The 22,674-nt window shown below is 44.9% G+C and overlaps 1 protein-coding gene across 1 annotated transcript; it reads left to right on the top strand.

Moving 5' to 3' along the window:
* The first annotated feature begins 4,209 nt into the window (after nucleotides 1–4,209).
* On the top strand, nucleotides 4,210–19,995 carry LOC138521575 (keratin, type I cytoskeletal 13-like). The gene is made up of 8 exons (XM_069634521.1): nucleotides 4,210–4,783; nucleotides 8,823–8,905; nucleotides 9,924–10,080; nucleotides 11,256–11,417; nucleotides 15,187–15,312; nucleotides 15,641–15,861; nucleotides 17,016–17,098; nucleotides 18,816–19,995. Exons 1-8 carry the CDS (start codon nucleotides 4,289–4,291, stop codon nucleotides 18,983–18,985), a joined length of 1,497 nt encoding a protein of 498 aa, XP_069490622.1. The 5' UTR covers nucleotides 4,210–4,288; the 3' UTR covers nucleotides 18,986–19,995.
* Nucleotides 19,996–22,674: the final 2,679 nt, after the last annotated feature.

The raw sequence follows: 22,674 nt of genomic DNA on the forward strand, positions 1-22,674 counted from the left end.
TTCAGGAGGAGCAGGCGAACACCTGTTTCGACAACACTTCCATAGATGGCACTTTTCTAGAAACCTCATCAGGCATTAGAGAGAAAGAGGGGAAAGGAGGAGGAGAGGGAGAGATAGCCAAAGGGGGCCGAGAGAGAAAGAGAGAGAGGAAGAGGAGATAGTCGACAGTATGTCCTGAGTTTTAACAGAGAAGCGAGAGGCCAAAGCCGTACAGAGGGCCTGTTGAGGGAACAGGAGAGGTAGAAACTGCAACAGGATTGGCCAGTTCCTTGCCGATTTTAAAGAGTTTGGCTGTGTTGTTAGAGGCAGCAGAGATGCAGGCTTGAATGTGTACTCTCTTCTTGATGAGTCTCATTGCTTCGACTGGCATTTTGATGCAACCAGTCTAGGTATGTCTTAATGTGACCTGGCATGTTTTACTGTAAAGCTATTATGTGTCTACACTGGTCTACATTTTGCAGCCATTTGGACATGTTTTCATTGTGGCATGGCACTTTTAATAGCAAAGCATTAATGTTCCGGTGCACTGTTGGTGACTTGCATGTATTGGATTGGTGTTACCCTACACAACAATAGCAAACACTGTGGCTTTTTAGCCAATTTTTCTCAGAAAGTGTGCTGTATATTGCATTAAAACACATATTTATATCTTTCTCCTAGTGCAGTGTGTGGCATACTCCTTCAGCAACAGGTTTGTGGGTATTGCGCTCGTGTGATAATCTAGGCCGGCCCAGAGTGTGGTGCAACTCATGATTTCTTGCCGAGTTCGGGGGCGGGCCCTCAGCAAGGCTCGCAGGGGGGCCCCAGATCTTGTGCTACGCCACTGGCACAAGCCCCACTCAGTGAAACACTCAAGCTCATTTCAGTGAGACACATAAGCACCTCAGAGATAGATGCAGAAGCTCCACTCAGTGACACACTCAAGCTCATTTCAGTGAGGCACATGAGCACCTCAGAGATAGATGCACACGCTCCACTCAGTGAGACACACAAGCTCCCTGCAGGGAGGCACATAAGCACTTCAGAGGTAGATGCACAAGCTCCACTCAGTAAGACAAAAACGCTCCTTGCAGGGAGGCACACGAGCACCTCAGAGATAGATGCACAAGCTCCACTCAGTGAGACACACAAGCTCCATTCTGGGAGGCACATGAGCACCTCAGAGATAGATACACACACTCCACTCAGTGAGACACACAAGCTCCTTGCAGGGAGGCACATGAGCACATCATCTCAGAGATAGATTCACAAGCTCCACTCTGTGATATACTCCACTCAGTGAGATACACAAACTCCTTATTGCGAGGCTAACGGCTATCTCTGAAGAAGATGCGCAAGCTCCACTCAGTGAGGCACACAAGCTCCTTTCAGGGAGGCACATAAGCACTTCAGTGGTAGATGCACAAACTCCACTCAGTAAGACACTCACGCTCCTTGCAGGGAGGCACACGAGCACCTCAGAGATAGATGCACAAGCTCCACTCAGTGAGACACACAAGCCCCTTGCAGGGAGGCACATGAGCGCCTCATCTCAGAGATAGATTCACAAGCTCCACTCTGTGATATACTCCACTCAGTGAGATACACAAGCTACTTTCAGGGAGGCACATGGGCACCTCAGAGGCAGATGCACAAGCTCCACTCAGTGAGACGCACAAGCTACTTTCAGGGAGGCACATGAGCACCTCACAGATCGATGCACAAGCCCCACTCAGTGAGACACTCAAGCTCCTTTCAGGGAGGCACATGGGCACCTCAGAGGTAGATGCACAAGCTCCACTCAGTGAGACGCACAAGCTCCTTTCAGGGAGGCACAAACCCTCCTTACGCACATATGCAGAAGCTCCACTCAGGGAAATGCATAAACATCGCTCATTACGTTCTCAAGCTCCCCTCGTGGCGATGCACACACTCCCGTCAAGCCCCCCAGGTGAGATGCCAATTGTTTAAGCATTCTACTAATGACTTAAACATACATGTTATAATGTACCTCTACAGAGTAGTGATGCTGGTGTTTTGATGAAGGGTCATAGGGACTGCTCAGAGGACGTATATTGCGCATGCACGCAGCACATTTCCTTTAGTTCCATAGCGGCCCGCTCGTTGCCATGCCACTGTAACCTTGGTTCGCTGCGTGGAAGCCGATCATAAGAGGTAGTTACTATGCGCATTTCCCACTATCTTCCAGTCTAGCTCAGCTTCACACTTGGACAGCTTGCCTCCATCTTGGAACACTCAAAGCCACCAATGTAAATCTCCAGATGTTTTATCTAGCACCAACATCTGGTGATTCAAAGTGTCCACGATGTTTGCTGATCAGATGCGCATGTTTGGGAGATAAAGTGATGTCCCCAGTGTAACATAATTCGCTTGAGTGGGGGAAAAGGATTAGAACTCAGATGTCCTTGCTTCACAAGTGGCAACTACGTGTATGTGCTTAATCAGATCCCGAGCCAACATGGCGTCCTCTACCAGAGGCACAGCAAACAGGCCTCTAATGTAGATCTCAACAGAGAGAGATTTATTTTAACACCCCAGTCCGAAGGACATATATTTCCTTCAAAACACAGTGGAGGGATCACTGGAGGACCAATACTGATTATTGTGGGTTGAGGATAACAGCAGGTGGGCCGACTTCTATTGGCTACCGAATGGCCCTGTTTTAAGATTTCTGGAAGAAGAAGTATGAGCTCTGCTGTGAGCAAAGGGGAGGTGATTCCCACCCCACTGTCCCCATTTCCAGTGCCCAATAAGCTTTTATGGGGTAATAAATGGGTAATGATCAATGTTCTGCTTAGAAACAAATTTAAATGAATCTTGGGGATTGATAGTTTCGCGTGATGTGCAATTTATTGGATGGACTGTCACCCTAGTTTTGAAGGTGACAACCTCAAAATTAGTGTGATTTGAGAAGTATAGGTTTTGGGGGTCTCCAAAGGTTTTGGATGGAGAAACTTGGAACAGTTTCTTGAGAGGTCACAGACTTTTGGATGCAGGTGTTTCAAAGTTGTTTTTCCATAATTTTCAAAGTAAAAAATAAATCATAAAAAGGCAAAAAGTTTTGTGAAATTATAAGACCTATGGTCGAGTAATTTGGCGACATAAACTACATTTTCGTCCATGGTCGCACTGGCCCATAGGGCAATATGGTAATCCCAAACCAAAAATGCAAAATGTAGTGTGGGGCAGTTTTTCTGATCAAAGCAGGCCACCTTTTTGGCTTATGTGGGACAGTTTGTTAAGTTACTTCACCATGTTGCCATGAGTTTTAACCAGTGTTACTGAATAAATATTCTTTAAAATGCACAATGTACAGCACATTTTATCAAAAACTTCCCCCTTGGGTGCTACTGCGTCTGTCTCAAAAGGAGTGAAATATCGCTTGCAACTGTGGCCCACTTGTTCATTGGTGCCGGGGATAATTTTATGCCCCAGTCCGACTCTCTCTTGTATGTCTCATAACTGAAATGCATGCAATGCATGGGTCCTGTCAAAAGACCATGTGATCCATCCGAATTGAAAAATCCTTCAAGACAAATGACTTCAGTTTTGGGAACATGGGATCAGGGAATGTGGGATAAGGGGATGCGGGAAATGGGTTGGGGGGCCTGGAGGGGACCAAAGAGGACCTCAGGAAAAGAAAGATGTTTCTCAGGGATGGGGGCATTTTTCTTAGTCTCAGGGTTAGAACACTGATTACACCAGACATGCAGAGAAGCATCAGTGATTAATTGACTGCAACAGCTGAACGCTAATAATATCCCTGTTCCCCAGGTTTTATGGGGTATCGCATCTTTCAGCATCTCTATAGTATAAAAGGATGATTTATTGGACGGGGCGAGGTGTGCCAGGGTGGCAGCGGGCCACATCATATCGCACACAGCAAGCGGAGCAAGCAGGTTTAAATTATACCTTGTGAGAAAGTGGGAATAAAAAAAAGGAAAACACCCAAATCCTGGATCTTGTGGAGTGGGCTGAATACAGCGAAAACGAAAAATCCAAAGTTGGCAGAGCGACCGGGCTGGTGACTCCAATAAAAATACTGCCAGCGGTGCCGCCCATCACTGCACGGGTATAAATAGAGAAGCGGGCGAGGAGAAAGACTTGTGCTCAACCATAATATCTCGTTCCGTGTAGACTTGAAGACTTGCTTGCCGTCAGGATGAGCCATTGCTATGGGTCTGGAAGCGGGTCAGTGAAGGGGACAGGGAGCACCGGCGGCAGCTCGTTCTCCCGGACATCCGTGCTCTCTTCTGGGAAGTACACTTCCAGTGGGGGAGGTGGTGGCATGGGTGGTGGGAGCTATGGCGGTAGCATGAGCGGCGGCCATGGAGGGGGAAAGAGCAGCGTTAGCTTTGGGGGTGCTGGTGGATATGGCGGAGGATCCAGTTGTGGTTTTGGGGGTGGCTCAAGTGGGAGCTATGGTGGCTGGTCTAGCAGAAGCGTTGGAGGCCATTTTGGCGGGGGCTACGGTGGCTTTAGCGGAGGATCCGGTGGCTTTGGCGGAGGCTCCGGTGGCTTTGGTGGGGGCTACGGTGGCTTTGGTGGAGGCTTAGGCTCTTGGTCCGGTGACGGCGATGGTGGCCTAGTCAGTGGCAGTGAGAAGTACACCATGCAGAATCTTAATGAGCGCCTTGCATCCTACATGAGCCAGGTGCACTCACTGGAGCAGTCCAACAGTGACCTGGAGGAAAAGATACGGCAGTGGTACTTAACACATGGGCCTAAAGCAGCAGAGGATTACAGCCATTACTACAAAACCATCCAAGATCTCCAGAAAAAGGTAAGGGCATCTGACACTACTCTACAAAGTAGTCTTCAGTGACTGATTGGACCCAATGCTACCTATGGCATCCACCGTTGTAGGGCACGCTCACTCATTATTTCCAGACTCCGCACTTCAAGGTATCTTAGAATGAGTGCTTACATTACAGGGTCTTTTGCATGATCTCCTATGCATATTTTTCCTTTTCAAATACATTATCAATGTCAATGTTGCTCTCTTAACATATTCTCCCTTTGTTTGTGCTCTTACTATTTCAAATGTTTTCTGCTTGCACAGGTGGGTTTACATGACAGTGGGTGGAGCATCTGCCCACTGCATCCTGGGAAAATGTGAAACTGGGATTTGCTTTTAAAGTCAACGGTGCAAGAGCACCCAAAGGCTGATGCCCCCCAAAAATGCAACCCCCTTAAACAAGTCACACTCACCCTTCCTGACCTCTCTAAAAAAGAAGGAATCAAACATTGGAAATAGGCTGTGACTTCTTCTGCACCACTTTGTTGTTTTCCTTTCAGTCTGGCCCTTGGTGGCGGCTACAACCTGACTGTCAGTGTCGGGGTTAGTAGAATCGGAGGCTTCTGATTGGCCACAATCGCAGGTTCTTCAGGACTCTGGTTTGGGCCTCAACCTGACTGGCAGTGTTGGTTTAGAATCTGAGGCTTCTGGTTTGCCACTATTACAGGTGTTAAAGCTCTGATGTGTGCCTAAACCTGTCTGTCAGTGTTGGGTTAACAGTATCAGAGTATTTTGATTTGCCATGATCACAGGTGTGTATGTCTCTGATCTGCGCTGACCGCCTAGCACTGTTGGTCTTTCAGAAGAGGGACGCACATATAACGCAAACGAGGGGGTAGATCCTTTCTCATTGTGCTCTGTGAAGCGACAGTGTAAGCACTGTTTTTCACAGTTCTAGCCAGAGAAGCCAGTCTGAGGTTTCAGGTAAGTGTCCAATTACAGATACAGATCCAATCAAGAGTGACATGCATTCGAATGCAGGACCCTTCGATTTCTCCGCAGGATTCAGGTCCTGGGTTGCTGTAAGAAGATGTGTGGGCTTCTGGACCCCAAGATTATAAATCTCTGTTTATTAAGCACGTTATAAATAACCAATTTGTTGTGGTCTTGCATACATGCCAGGGCTTTCTGCGTGGAAGTCTGTGGAATATACAAGTGCTGTAGCTCGCACCATGTGAACATCAGGTCAGATCAGATAATTTTGGTTTAAAAAGATCGTCCTTTAAACTAATTATACAATAAAATAAGACAAAAGATCATCAAATATACAATTGAAAGACCATCAATCATTCCATTACAAAAAGCCCTGTTTACTCCACAGGTATCATAGGGAAATTCACAAAGCACAAAAGAAGGACCTGTCTACCTAGGTAAACATTTAAAATGATTAGCTGTTTAATGCCTTTATCTGTGCCACCCTAGCTAGCGACGTTTGCATGGCCCAAGTCCGTAGTTGGTTTGTATGGGAATAAAACAATACTGGAGCTCTCCCTATGTAAACATATGGGAATATCAAGACTGGAGCTCGCCATGTAACCCAATGCGAATATGAAGTAATGAAGCTCTCTCCGTGTAAATCTAAGAGAATAACTAGAGCTCTCCATATAACCCAATGGGAATATGAAATATTGGAGCACTCACTGTATAAACCTATGGGAATATGAAGTACTGGATCTCTCGCCATATACACCAATGGGAATATGACATATTGGAGCACTCACTGTATAAACCTATGGGATTATGAAGTACTGGATCTCTTCCTATGTAAAGATATGGGAATATCAGTGACTGGAGCTCGCCATGAGTGAATGCGAAATACTGGACCTCTCGCCATATACACCAATGGGAATATGAAATATTGGAGCACTCACTGTATAAACCTATGGTAATATGAAGTACTGGATCTTTCGCCATATACACCAATGGGAATATGAAATATTGGAGCACTCACTGTATAAACCTATGGGAATATGAAGTACTGGATCTCTCGCCATATACACCAATGGGAATATGAAACAATCAAGCACAATCCATGTACGTCTATGGGAATATGGCGTATTGGACCTCTCTTGTAAGTTCACGAGATATGAAATACTGGCTCTCTGTCTATAGGAATAGGAAGGACTGGAGCTCTCTCCATGTACCCCGATGTGAACATGAAGTACTAAAGCTCTCGCCATATACACCTATGGGAATATGGAGTATTGGAGCTCTCTCCATGTACACATATGGGAATATCAAGGACTGAAGCTCGCCATATAACCCTATGTAAATATCAAATATTGCAGCTCTTACCATATAAACCAAAGGGAACATGAACTAGTCAATCACACTCCATGTAGGTCTACGGCAATATGAAGTACATGAGCTCTCTTCTTGCACATTCATAAGATATGAAATACTGGGTCTTTGTCAATGTTAACCTATGTGCAAATGAATTACCAAAGCTCTCCTCTTGTAATTCTATGAGATTATGAAGTACTGGTGCTCGATACATGTAATCCTACGGGAAAAGGAAGTACTGGAGCTCTCTCTATATACATCCAGGACAATATGAAGCAATCATGGCACTCTATATGTAAATGTATGCAAATATGAAGTATTACAGCTCTCTGCATGCAAACCTATGAGAATATGAAGTAATGGAGCACTCTTCATTTAAACCCATGGACATATAAAATATTGGCACCCTCTCCATGTTAGGATTAAAAAAAAAATAGAGGTTATTTACCCATGTAAGTCTATGGGAAGCATGCTGTTGGTCTCCGTAAATCTATGAGAATCTCTGCAGAAGACTATCTGGGTATGACCATATTGCACGTCTACAGAGCTCTTCCTGCGCATGTCTGTGGGATGTTAAACATGACATACAGCTCAATTGTGTTAAGGTGGTATATAAGTGAGATAGCTCTTACCTATTAAGATAGGGAGAATGCAAACATGCTGTGGCACTTTCCATAGAAAAATGTTGGAGCCATTTCTCAGATGCATGCAGGATACCTCATTGCTTTTAACAAACAACTTTCCCTATCTGGGATGTGGGCTTCCTCATTGGCATTGACCTAGCTTGTAAAGGTTGCATCGTCTCGGCATGCCACATCCATTGTGATGATGGCAGCCTGTGCAGCCACGACACATGGCATACAGACATTCGTGAAGCACCATGATTGGGTGCACGCCTTGCTAAGGCTCATGCTGTTAGCGAGAACTCCGAGCCTCTCTACACCATCTCAAGTTGGGACATTGGGAGCGTTTACACAAGAGAGGCTGATGTCTCAGAAAGACCAGATTCTGCGTCAGTCACCGGTGTGTCAGGGTTTGAGTTTGCCACAAGTCCTACATGGAATTACAGACTTGCCGGCAAATTCACTGATTTCTCAGCTGAGATTTGCTACATGGGCATGTAGCTAACATGGCAGATCAGTGTGCTAGAGTTTAGTCCCGGAAGAGTCCAAAAATCGCTCTTAAACCGGTGAACTACCTGGGCTTCCCTACCTCATTTCCCTGCACTCTAAAAGTAAATGAAATCATGATGAGTGACAATGCTTCTCTCTACCAGTAGATGTCACTATCACACCATTTTTAGCATCTCACCATCAGTTTCATACTTATGGAGATACATTGATTGCTTTTAACACTTTCAAGGGAAACTATCAAATAGAAAATACATTATTTTATACAGAAGTTTTGCCATTCAAATGGTTCAATGCATTTTCTCAATACATTAGAATGAGAGATTTCCTTCAAATGGGTGCAAGGCTTAGAAGCTGCATTTTCCTATTTTTGTTTGCTCTCCTTTTCATATTTGACCTGTGGGGCCCTGAGATGATTGTAGGAGGTTGGTCATGTCAGTGACAGGTGGGCTCCTCGTTGGGCCCTGTTGTGCGAGAATTGGCGGCCTTAACCCTTGACCACCAACATAGCACGACAAGCTGCACTGAGCAGCCTGTGTTCTAAATGTACATTGCTTTAACTGAGACATCCCTGGTGTGCTGGTCATCATCCCTTCTGCCCTCTCCCTCAGATCTCAGATGCATGTGTGCAGAATGCTGGAGTTGTGTTACAAATCGACAACGCCAGGCTGACTGCTGATGACTATAAGATGAAGTGAGTAGATGCCACAGTCGTTGGGACTACACGCGCAAGAGTTACATGCTTATTTCCCTGATACATGGAATCTTTACTTCCTGTTGCCTTTGTTTGCTGCCTTTGCCCTCTTCTTTGTCTAACACAGTCACACCTTGTTCTCTTTTATGTGCTTATTTTGTTATATGCCCTTTTCTTTGACGTGTTTCTTCCCTTTATGCTCCCTTGTTCTAGATGTAATTCCTGCTTTCATGGGATTCTCCCTCTCTTCCTTGATTGTTTTTCTTCCTTTTCCTTACCTTGTTCCACGTGGCTTTCAGGCTTCCCAGGGATTCATCCCCACTTCTTTGATTTTTGTCTTTGCTTTGCCTTTCCTTGTTATTTATGCCTTCCCGCTTTCCTGAAAATCAGCCCCTCTTCTTTGATTTGCTTCTTCCCTTTTCCTTGTTCCAAAATGGCCTTCCGGATTCTCTGGGTTTGCTTCTCTCTTCTTTGATTTGTTTCTTCACTTTTCCTTCCCCTGTTCCACTTGGCCTTACGGCTTCCCTGGGATTATTGCCCATTTCTTTGATTTGTTTCTTCCATTTCCCCTTGCTTATTATACGTGACCTGAAATTGTTTCTCTCTTCTATGGATATTTTTCCCATTTCCCTTTCCATGTTCCATATGCCTTCCTGCTCCTTGGGATTGGACACCTCTTCTTTGATTGTTTTTTCCCTTTCCATTCCCTTGTTCCACATGGTATTCCTGCTTCTCTGGGATAGATCCCCTCTTCTTTGAATTGTGTCTTCACTTTCCCTTCTCTTGTTTCACATGGCAAAGCTGCTTCACTGGAACTGTTCCCCACTTCTTTGATTTGTTTCTTCCATTTCCCTTTACTTGTTCCACATTGCCTTCTTGCTTCCCTGGGATCCTTGCTATGTACCTTTTTATCTATGTTCCCTGGCTTTGTTTATGCCGCCTCCTGAATTTGTAACCGCTTGGTGTTATACTGACATTGGAGAAACATAGCAAGAACACTCCTTCTTCTCCAATGCAGGTATGACAATGAATTGTATTGTCGCCAAAGTGTTGAAGCCGACATCAACGGACTACGCAAGGTTATGGATGACCTCACCCTGGAAAAGTCTGATATGGAAATGCAGCTGGAGTCCCTGAGGGAGGAGCTAGCTGCCCTGAAGAAGAACCATGAGGAGGTACATTGCACATCACTGCCTTGGATTTCCAGCTTACAAGTAGAGGAGGACATTCTTAAGACTTTCACTCCTTCAGACCAACCATACTACTCGCTCAATGATGCTTGAGATTCTTACAAGTACCACGTCTACGCCCTGTACGTCATTTATCACTTCACGTCCCACCAACTTCCCAGACCTACCACACATCCACTCTACTCGACAGCTAGCACTGGACTACCTAATGCATACCTCAAAGTATAGCCTCAGTCTGACACTGCAACAAGATCCAATCTTCTCACACTGCCTGTGTCTCCCTGGAACCACATTTCTTAAGCAACCGCCCACTTCAACACTGAGCACTGATTCTTACACTGTGCACCGCTGCGCCTAGGTGCATCACATTTGCAGTCCCTAGCATACACCCACACTGCCATTTATGGAAGGCCACACTCCACCAACTAACACCGTTCACTTATCAGTGCCAGATACTTAGCCCATCCTGGCTAACATATAACACCACATTCCATCCACAAACCACTGTTCCATGCTCAGTGTCAAATGCTACTCCATCATGCATTACTTTGAACACCTGTTCCCCTACCTATCATTGTTCACTTTTCTACACTACCATTATTCTTCTCTAATTTCCCCACTTTTCCTTATCAACCCTACCACTTCTGCACACTCCACATCCATTAACAAATCACTCTGTTCTGATTACCACAGTTCCATTGCAAGCCCTGCCACTGACACAAGCTTTACGTCCCCCAAAAACATTCTTCACTTACGACCCACTCATACCCGAACCCTATTGCTTGCCCAGGGGCACTTAGAAATACCTCCACATTACCTGTGTATCCTCACCATTCCCCATTTAACTATTCTGCTACCCAACATTAGCGAGCCCCTTCTCTCCTTTCATGCCCACTCCACCTACCGCCTAGTCAGCATCCGCCAAGGTGCCGCTGGAGATGCCCATGTTTTCCACACATGGGGTGGGTGACCTAATACATGCAAATGCATGGTCTAGGTCCTTCCACTATGATCCCAATTGTTTTAATGTTCTCTGACATCAGTCATGTCTTAGTAATTGAATTTTGTGGTTACCTGTCGAGAACTGCACAAGTGTACAACCCTAATAATTAATAATAATATAATAATGCTGAAATAACCAAATTGCTATTTCTCTGCAGGAGATGAACCAACTAAGAGGACATTTGACAGGTACTGTCAATGTGGAGATAAACGCTGCTCCCGGAATCGATCTCCAGAAAACCTTGGATGAAATGAGGCAGAGCTACGAAGTCGTCATGGAGAAGAACAAGAAAGAGCTTGAGGGCTGGTTCCACACACAGGTAAATTCCCTTATGATAGAAGCTAGGAGTTTGGTCCAGAAAAGCTCTAGAAAATGAACAAGGAATCGGTTTAGAAGAATTTAATAGCCCAACACACCTTTGGAGAACAGCTAGACACATGCAGATAGGCTTGGAGGCCAGTCAAGGAAAATTCAAGAGCATAGGAAACATTTCATTTATTTTTTATTTATTGGGCAATTGTATGGTGCCTATTCACCAGAAAGCTTTTCCATGTGCCACAAGACAAAAAAGGGTGGTGCGACAGAGGAGAAAGTAGCAGTCCTACTAGGCCTTGTGACATTCGGATCATGCAAGTGCATTATCATGTAGTGTGGGGAGAAGGAAAGAGGGAGAGTGCAGGGGGGAATGGCCCGGGGCTGGACAAGTGTTATGGGAGGCCCAGCAGGGCAAGTGCTCAGGAAAGAAGTGGGGGGTTTTGCTAGTGTGAGGGGAGGGTGGACTAGACTCAGAACAGGCTAGTCGGGGAAGGGTGCCCGAGGGCAAGTGCTGTTAAAGGGTAATGGGGAGAATGGCTGAAGCAGGATCTGGCCCCAGTAAGACTCATAAGGGATACAGGATACCAGACATAGAGGCAGGTGGAACTAGCAGGGGAGGGGGAGAGAAAAGGAGGAGGAGAAAAGGAAGGTCTTGAGATGCTTCTGGAATTTAAGGAAATCCGGCTCTAGACAGAGAGGGACAAGGAGGCTGTTCCAGAGGGATGCTCCTGCTGAAGAAAGAGCTCGACCCCCACTCTCTGCTTGGAGAAACGTCTGATCTGCAGAGAGTTAGTGGTAGAAGACCGAAGGACTCTGGAAGGGAGGTATTTAGGGAGAAAGAGTTGCATGTAGTTAGGTTCCAGGCCGCAGAAAGAATTGTGGATGACGATGCAGAGGGTCTTGAATTTGATCCTTGCAACTACATGGAGCTAGTGAAGAGATTTTCGGGCTGGAGAGATGTGTTCCCTGGGCTTGAGGCCAAGGACACATCTCACATGTCTGGAGACATTAAGTGTCTGGGGAAGGTGAGGAAAGGGAGAACGCCTCTGAGCAGGTGAAGCTGAAAATGAGATTTACAGATCACCTAGACACATGTAGACAGGTTAGGAGGTGAGACAAAGAGAACTCAAGATTATAAGAAACATTTACAGAACAGCTAGACTCATGTAGATAAACTAGGAGGAAATTCCATATTATGAGAAACCTCTACAGAACAGAGGAATTTCCCGACATGGGTCACTGATGCAGACGAGGATAATGTTGGAATAAATGCCAGCTTATCAGCAAACAATATTTAAGAAACAGGGGTAAACATTGCAGACCTGGAGATTTCTGCATTATATGGGTGGAGTCTGGCAGGTTCACTGGTAACACTACCACTAATGCTACTAGTACTATCATTACTACTACTGCTTCTTCTTTGAGTACCACTAGTAGAACTAACAGCTGTGCCCGTACAACTAGTGGTACTACCTGTAATATGACTAGCAATACTTCTAATAATAATTATACTACTGCCAACTCTAATGCTACTACTGCTACATTTGCCACGGGTACTGTTGCTAATTATCATGGTAGGGGTACCCATTTAAGTAGTATGAGTATTGGCAATACAATCTATAGCATTGCCTCTTCTCGAAGTGACGCGACTCTGACTACAGATATGGTTTTTGGTATTACTGATGTTGCTTACTGTTGCATCATGGTTAATATATATGCAGACTTTCTAGAAAGGAAACACACAGCCAGCCTCTTACTTCAGGACGAGTATGCTCGTCCTTTTTGCATAGACTTGCATAATAGCCTGGCACTTAAGGGGTTAAGCTGAGCAGAGACATATTGCGACCCTTATGAAATAAAACCATGAACACTATATGTAGGTGGAAAACGTTTGGCCACAGGCTTTATTATTACAACACAAAAGTTGACATGACCAGCGTGTAAGGTGCTTTTGGTCACCACGGGGTCAGGAACAGTAAGCCCACCTCCCGCCAGCCTTGATTGCAATGAATTCCCAGAACCAGATGTGAGTCCATGCCGTCCTATTTATTATCTGGCTAATGCTCTAGTTTTCTCACCGAGGTCTCCTTTTGCGTTCAGCAAGCAGGACATAGGACCTGGTCTTCCATGAGCCTTATCATTTCCTTCATTACTCGGCTGACAATCCCTTATTCACAGGTGGGCTTCTTCTGCTCTGACCCGCGCCGCCGTTCTCCTGCCACGTTTTGTTTGCTGTTTCTGCTCCTTTGGCTTCTCTTCTAGCCAATCACTCCTTTAGATTTCTACACTCTTCTTTATCTACAATACTTCGGCTTTTGCTTCTCATTTTAATCACAGTAGCTTTTCCCTGCCCTTCCGCTCCATTTTTTCCCCTTTGCACTGCCTGCCTCCGCGAGGGGCACGGTTGGTGTTGTCACAGCCTGCATCTTTATTCACCATTGCTCCTTAAACACTTTATTTATTTATTTATTTATTCAGAACTGTTGGAGTGGGAAGGCAGAAAGAAGAACTTGTCTATCAGCACAACCTGCCTCTGTGAGGGGTGCAGTTAGCAACTGAGCTGCAGAGTGTAGTTCAGACGTACTCTCTTGCTTAAAAAATCCTTTTGGGCGCAACGTGTGTATAGGGGGGACACTCCCCAGCATATCAGCACCCCCCCACTGGGTACCCTATTTCCCTCCTTGTGGTACTTCCTATAGCCCTGAACTTCCATTATGGTGCCCCCTTTGAAATCCTTGGGTGAGAAGCACTGCTTCTAGCCCCACACGTGACACCTGAATGGCGCTGCCTCCCTCTGCTTGTTGCTCACCCATTCTAGGGTGCGCCTGGCGTCACTTGGACACATGGGCTTAGTTTTAAGGTGGGACAAAGGTGTTTATCCGCACCAACTTTTGTGGCACACAATTTTATCCCACTCATTTGGCAGGGACCACTTTCATTTAGATGCAATGTCCCCCCCAACATTTTCAGCAAAGTTACTCCACCACCTGGAAATAGCCCTGCCTTCCTGTATCGCTCGCTTCAGGGCTTGGCCCTCTACCTGCACGGCCGCTGTCCATTTCGAGTCCAAGACCCTACTTCTTTGCTACTTCCATGGATCTGAAGAGTGCACTCCTTCTCCTCCTCTGATGTCGCTTTCGGCTTGAGTGATTGGCCGCAGCTCACAAAATGGATGCCAATCTACACAAGAAAAATGCTGGGAAATCTTTTCAAATCAGCATAGTTGGAATACGTTTTTAGTTGGGAAATCAGCAGAAAATAAAAAATTTCAATTAAGAAACAAACATTTTCATAAAAAAGTGAAAGATATTCAAAAGATAGTCAGATAAACATCTGATGTAGCTAATATCAATGTGTTCATTTTTAAATACACTTGTGGAATTCAATGTGTGTGTGTTAGTTGCTAGCTAAGCAGTCACTGTTTTAAATAAATACAAATATCCATTTGGGAAATACAGACTTCCTGTCTGTGTGTGGGCTGTTTTCTTCAGATAAGAGCACTGAGGCACAAGACGTTAGCATGATTTTCATGGGATTAAATAATGCGGTCAAGTTGGCAAGGCGGTCTTGAAATGTAGGTCTGATCAGGGCAGGGGGGACTTCATAACCACTAGACAACACATCCACCCATACATTGGTTCGCCCCATGGTGTCTGTTTTAGACACTTTTCATTGTATTATACAGTAGCACTGACACTCGTTGGGCCCAGCACAAAGATTTGTCTTAACCAATGAAAATCACCTGAAGGTTATCCTGTGATTCTGTTTTTCAGTCCCAGGAGGTCAGCCAGCAGGTCTCCACCACTTCCCAGGAGATCCAGTCTAGCCAGATGGAGATCGTCGAGATAAGGCGCATGTTGCAGAGCCTTGAGATCGACTTCCAGGCCCAGCTCAGCACGGTGAGTGATGGAGCACTGTCAGCTGTGTGGACCACATCAACCACCTGAAGAGGACCTTTGGTATTAGAGAAGTCTGCATCCACCTGAACACATTCTGGTGAATTCTTATTCCTTTGGATACTCATGAGGTCTGATGATGCTCAAGAGTTGCAAAACCTTACATTGATTCAATTAGGTTGCATTTAATTAAAACAAACCTGAAAATCCCAGAATTCATTAATTTAAAAATAAATAAATCTCAGCACAGAAAATTGGCCTCTCCATCTACTGGTAGCCAACCGGTTGCCTTGTAGACAAGCATGTCTAAATTCCGCTTTCCCTTTTTCAGAAAGCGGCCCTGGAATCATCATTGGCGGAAACAGAGGGCCGCTACTGTGCGCAGCTCGCTCAGCTGCAGGCCACCATTGGGAAGGTGGAGGAAGAGTTATCAGAGCTGCGCAGTCAGATGGAGTGCCAAAGCAGGGAGTACCAGATGCTGCTAGACATCAAGGACCGCCTGGAGCAGGAGATCGCCACCTACCGCAGCCTGCTGGACAGCGACAATGCCAAGTAAGTCACTTCAGGGGCTCCCATGGAAAGCTGCCATCAAAGATGAAAAATAGCATGTACATTGCAACCAATGCAAAACCATTGGCTGTTCTAGCTTGGAGAGTACCATGTTTAAGTAAACAGTGTCCACAAAGTCAGGTTTCCCACTATTAAGCAGAATGCTTCACCCATTTGTATCGCTACCGAAGAGATACCAATTTTAATTTCTATACAGCATTCATGTCCAATGGTTAGATGCCTGCAAACTCCACCATTTTGCATGCAAGGGACCAGGAACATCATTCAATTTGACAGTGAAACTGCCGGTGCTGGTCCAGTGTATATTTCACAGAGGGATAACCTCTGGTCCCTTACCTTTTCCTCCCACCGCTTCTTACCCTAACAGAATGGAATAATGAACTGTCATTTATATACCAAGGATCATACAATGTGGGTAAATTGTATATCTGTAAATATATGTCAGGTGCTCTGGTTATAATTTCACCAGTAGGTCAGGTTGCCGCAACTGATAATGAACTACGAGATTTTATATCACACCCATACATATTGAGGGTGCAATATGTTTGCCATGTGTCATAAGTTCCACTTACAATGGACAGTTTCTGGGGCATCAGCTGGCATCTGAATATTAAGCTGTCAGTTCTGCTTTGTGACTACTACTCCATGCATGGGACATTGTACAGCTCCCGGTTCATGCCTCTACCTGTTTGTAGCTACTGTGCTGCAGGCTGGGGGTCTACTGCCTCTTGAGATGGATGCAATGACCTCAGGCTGACCTTGCTTGTCTTTATATTCTGCTATTAACATTTCTCCATTAGTTATGCCAAACTACTGGCAAGGTGAGTGATAGACTCAGCCAATGCATATCACTCTAAGCAGCCAGTGAGCACACCCATCTCACTTGGTTCAAGAACACACCGACTAAGAGCAGCAGCAAAGTTGACAAGCTTAGTTGCTTGTCTTTTGAGTAAGCTAGAAGCCCCCCATTTCTTGATAGTGGTCATAAACTCCCCAGGAATTTAAATACTTCAATGGTCTTCCTGAGTACCTCATGCTCATATCTTCTTTGGATATCTCCAGTTTGTATCGATCCAGGTTTGGGTTTCTTTGATCCTCTGTTTTCAGTCCCAATAACCACACTGAATCTTCCACAGGCTCCCGGATGTTTCCCATCATGGGACGTCTAGCTCGTCCCACCACACTTCCTCGTCGTCCACTTCTCAGTCTGGCAAGCCAGGTAAGCCATGGTCTTCGTTTCGCGATGTTTGAGGGCTATCAGGGCTGAGCTGTCGATGTTGTGTCTGATGTGACAGGAACACGTAATGGGAATTGCACAGCCTAGACACCACCAGGAACTAAGTCTGGAACTCCTGATATCCATTCTCTTGGCAAACTACAATTTGAAGGACTTCTCGCATGTAATTTGTAAATTGGACTGCAAAGATGTTGTTTTATACATGCAGATTGGGGCATTATGAGCTGTTACAAGACCACTCACCCAGTGGCTTTTTAACATGTGACAGGCACAGGGAATTCAATTGTCATTACAATCGCTCTGCTAACACATTATTTTCAATGGCAAACTAATCATTCCCGCCTTCTGATTATGATTAAGCATTTGGATTAACTGCACTTAATTTCGAGGTAGAATGCATGAGCTAATGTGATGGCTCGGAATGCTTGTAATGTCCACTGCTATGAACCTGCAATCAGACTCCTCTGAGTAGCTCCTTGTACCTTTGAGTTTTCTTGAACAAATTGCCACTATCTCTTCATGTTACATAAAGCTCTAAGCTCCAATTTATTTCCCATTCATGTCCTCTATGGCCGCTTTGTCCTCTTGCTTTCTGGCCACCATGGAACTAGAAGAGTGTTTCCTTCGTTGCAGAAGGTCCTTATTTCCATGGTGGCCATCTTTGTTTAGACTCTTTGTGAAATGGGAATGTTGTCTAATGTTCCTGCGTGTTACATATGAAGCTTACATACATTTTTAATTTACTAAAATAAACACCAGAGTATGCTGCCAAAGTGCTAACTAGGTCTCCAGTGGTTCCACGGTTTGTATAGTGCACTACACAAGGCCGTAAGGCTAAAAAAATACCAAAACAAATGTGACATGGGGTCTCCGTAGAATTTGGAATTAATGGTTTAGTTTGCATTATGAATTTGTAATTTTTTTTTTCAACAAGACAATAACTAAATTAATTAGTTTGCATAGGTGGCAGAGGGTAAAGCCCTTACCCATATACTTTAAGACTACACATTCAAATCCTGCACAGCCGGCTGTGCTTTGAATCCCTTTGAAGTCCTTCTGAGATGCCATAATTAAGCAGAAAATAGGATCTATTATCTGGGCCCATAGAGACAATTCCATTTGTGCCATGGCCTAAAGAAATATCATGACTGGAATTATATTGAAATACACTAACAGGCGACAAATGTGAAGGTCTCTAAGAAAAGGTGGTCAAGAGGATATAGAGGGAAACACAACTATAAGCCACAATGCAGCAGCTGTCATCAGAATATCTTAATAGATCCTGTATACCAGCGACATACAGTATCCAATCCTTTCCACACAGAAATTCCCCCCAAAATTCCCCCCACCCCAAAAAAAATATCTCAACTCAAGTTGAACATGTCATTTGCAGTATTTGGCTTAACAACTTTTTTTTAACAAATAAGCAATGCGTCAATATCAGGTGATTTTGACTTGGCGTTTGGGGCAGAGCCAATCACATTTTAGAATATGCTGGCCTTCAGTTGAGTTTGCTGGAGCTTTACCGACCTTCCCAAGGCATTGGCCTGTCACAAAATTGCCAGATTCCCATCGCCAGTCAAACTCTAAGTATGAAGACTTTAGACCAGTGGTTATGAATGGAAACCTTCAGCAGTGAAATGTCTGTCAAGTTCTGAGAGTTGAGTACTTTAAACAATCCTTTTTTTTTTGTTCACAGGGTCACATGGGACACAGGGCTCCTATGGCACCCAGTCCGGCTCCCATGGTTCCCAGTCCGGCTCCCACGGTTCCCAGACCGGCGCCTACGGTTCTCAGTCCGACTCCTACGGTTCCCAGTCAGGCTCCTATGGTTCCCAGACTGGCTCCTCCCCACAGATCCGAAAATAAGATGTCCCTCAAGGTCAACTTTCAACCGGACTCCAAAACCTGAAATGAAATGTGCTAGAAGAACTTATAATGGAACGTGACCTAACAACTAACTCCATGTCAGCATGATCTGTTAATCTTCTACTGGTTTTCCAACACCTTTTCCCAATGCATGTTTGGATCACGTAGTGTCAAAGTTGTAAGTAATAACTATGCACAAATGCTTTCTGTGCAATAAGATGGGAATTTGGAAACCAGAGTCGATGATAACCTCGTGTAGACTTGGAGTTTATGTTGGTTGCACTTTGTCTGGTTTCTAATGGTTTCTTTGCCTGTTTTCACCTATCATGGTAACCTGTCCTACTTGCAATGCTCTTGTTAAAAGCAGTTGTTAAACAGGGGTTGCTCACACCAGTTCTGGTCAGGATGCTTTGCTTCTTTCAGGCTGTATATTCCAATATTTACTGTGCTGCCTAAGCGCGGCCGAGAAGTCTGTAACGGGAACAAATTCCGATACTAACAAGCCGAAAGCTGTGAAATTCCCACAGGATAGAGAAATGCAGTTGACTTGATTTCTGACTCATCATTGTGTAATTATGTCATACAAGGGATTGTAATTCTGAAAATGTGGGAAGAATTCCAGAATTTATGTTGAATCAATCCTGCACTTTTCGGGCAAACATTCAAAAACATGGCCTTTGCACTGTTGTTGGGGTATTTCTGATCATTCAAGTGCCAATAGGGCTGTTCCAAGGGAATACATACATTCTGCAGTTGGAGAGTACATATATTGCACATGTTGAGTGCCGCAGAAGGACCAGGAGTCTTGGCTTCGTTTCACAGTAAGAAATCACCTCCCTCACTTGAATGATAAGAAACCATCAACATGTGATCTTTTTAACATGTGCTTGCTTAACATGAGAATGTTCTTCTGGACGGTATGCCCTCTTTCCATCTGTGCTTGGGATGGAACCGTGAATGCTGCAGATTCTTAAATAAACTTTGATTTTTCCTTCCTGCAATCACAATAATTTGTTGTTTCTACTCTTATTTCTGGCACCTGTAGAGATGATTCACTGTTTAATTGTAAATGCGGCACCGGGCTCCTCCCGCTCTCGGTCGAAACCAGGCCCCAGTGCCTGCTTACTGGTATAGCTGCTTTTTGTGTGGTGGGTGGGGCACATGAGGTCCTCACAAATGCAATTCGGTTCTGTCCATATCAAAGTTTCATCATTTGAAAATATGGATGGCAGACCTGAATGGCTACATCACAGAACAATGTTCATAGTATAAAAGTGTCAAGAATATAAAAAAGTGTCCTGCACCACACAAAAGAAAGAGAGAGAGAGTGTGAGAGAGAGAGGGAGAGAGAGAGAGAGAGAGAGAGAGAGCGAGAGAGAGAGAGAGAGAGAGAGAGAGACAATTGCATTCCTCCATTAAATACTGCTACTATCTAACTTTAAAATCATGGAAACAGGATGTGGTAGCCATGCAACAAATCCACAATCCACCAACCCAGACCTGTCTTTAGACTCCCCAGCCACCAAATTAGCAAAATGTTTCCTCCTTGGTTAAGCACATCACAGAAGCGGAAATGCAAGTAGTTGAATTAGAAAACTCCTCCTGTGAGAACGCTTGTGGAATCTCAATTCTCATTCACAAGATGTAGGCACTGAGGGCATTGTTGGTGAGGCAGGAGGATCTAGAAAACCGATTGAGGAGGAACAACCTCTGTATTCGAGGAGTGCCCAGGGACATCGAAGACCAGGTTTTAGATGGATGTATTCAAGATCTTTGAGCGATATTCTACAAGTAGTTGATGAAGAACCTGGATCTCTTGGATCACACACATCAGGGTTTCTTCTCATTAAAAAAAAACAACAAAGTTCTATTGCTGGACCTCCTCACCAGGGTCAACTATTTCCACTTGAAAGACAAAATCCTGAGAGCGTCATGAGCCAAATCCCTGATAAAGTTCAAAGCACTAAAATATTGTTATATCAGGTCTTTGCAGCCACCGGCACCACCAAACATGTTCTCTTTGAAAGGTACCACATGGCTGCAAGAAAAAGTACAATTGAAATCCACCCAGTATGTTTGTGTTTTTCTTACAAGCACTGCCCCATGTCCATCACCTCCCCTCGTGAGTCAGACACTTTGCTCCATCCGGAATCCCAAGATAACCTGAGGAATCAATCACCCCAAGACCAAAAATGAGAAAACCAGGAACAACACATTGGCCAAAGTCAGTGAGAAATACTGTTCCTTCGATTTTACTTCCCTCCACTTCATTGCAGTGCTATTAAATGGCTATTTCTTTAGGGCACATAAATGAGTAACCTACTCTAGCTCCTAACTGACTCTATGGTTGCAACACGTTGTCAGGAATAGTCAGGCGAGTACAAAGGCAGCGAATATGGCAAGGGAAATGTGCACACAGGAACAACGACTCATGTATGCTAGAACCCATGAGTGCAAATAGAGTGTGACATCAAAACCAATATATGAAAAGGGATGTGGGGTAAGCACCTGACCGCGAGGAAAGTCGGCAAGCGCCTTACCCCCAATTGCTGTTACAGGTACTGACAGTGCTAAACCCACGTGGAGGGCAAGCAATGACAGGATCTGTGAACTAACACTCTTGATGGTATTAAATAAGGGAACTAAAGAACTGTACTCACAAGGACGAGATAAACCTCTTGAATGTCAGCTAGCCCACGAATCCTGTTGATGAAACTGGGACCCCGAAAGGCTAGAACAGCAATGGGAGGAAAACTAAATACCTAAGTTGGAATAGTGATTACAAATTAGTGAGGAAAACATAAGCATTCACACAGGAGCTAGCTACAACCGCACACCGCACCTAATAATCAAATGGGAAATAAATGCAGAAGTGCAATGGAAAACATGGAATGGATCCCAATAGAAAGTAAGGATCAGGAGCAGGGAAAAACGAAATAACCAATGCAAACTTCTACCTACCACTCCAAGGAAAAGACAGGAAGCTAATCTAAGAGGAAGGCTAAGGCATACAGGTTTACAGCAGCAAAGGACAGAGTCAAAGAAATATAGAACACAGACAAACTGGGCTGCATCTAAAAGGGGAAAGCACTGAGAAATGCTGCCTGCAAACAGAGGAAGACAAAAAGGGAATCAAGGGAGCAGAAATCAATTAGTGCATGAATCCGAGATTCAGGGCGGAGGAACAAGAAAACAGGAACTAGGAACTAGGTACAAAGGCAAGGAACAAGGAACAAGGGACTAGTCACAACAGGAACACTGCAAACGATGACCAGCGCTGGACTGAAGTAAGACTGAGGCTTTTAAAGCTGCTTAACGAGCACACGCCTCAGGTGTGCTGATTGCTGCACCTGCAGCCACAGCTGTTGCCTATCCTCCACCCAACCTTGTCCTGCAAGGGTGGAGGTGGAGCAGTGGGCCAGGTATTCTGGGAAGCATAGTCATTTGGTTAAAGAAGCATGCTGGCTGCCAAAAACCTGGAATGGATCCGGAAGGGAAGTAGCTTGGAAAATAGGGATTTAGCGCTCCCAATTCATCACCGCACTGTAGCATAAGGTTCGGAGGAAAGGTCCAGTAGGGAATAAACCCCAAATCATGCCCCCAAGTGGTGGGAACGGGAGCGAAGGGAGCGAGTCGTGACGCACGTTCCCGTCCCCTCTTTAGAGGGCAATGTCTAAAACATTTAGTAC

This window comes from Ambystoma mexicanum, chromosome 13 (assembly GCF_040938575.1).
Source record: "Ambystoma mexicanum isolate Mex_15411 chromosome 13, UKY_AmexF1_1, whole genome shotgun sequence".
Classification (NCBI taxonomy): Eukaryota; Metazoa; Chordata; class Amphibia; order Caudata; family Ambystomatidae; genus Ambystoma; species Ambystoma mexicanum.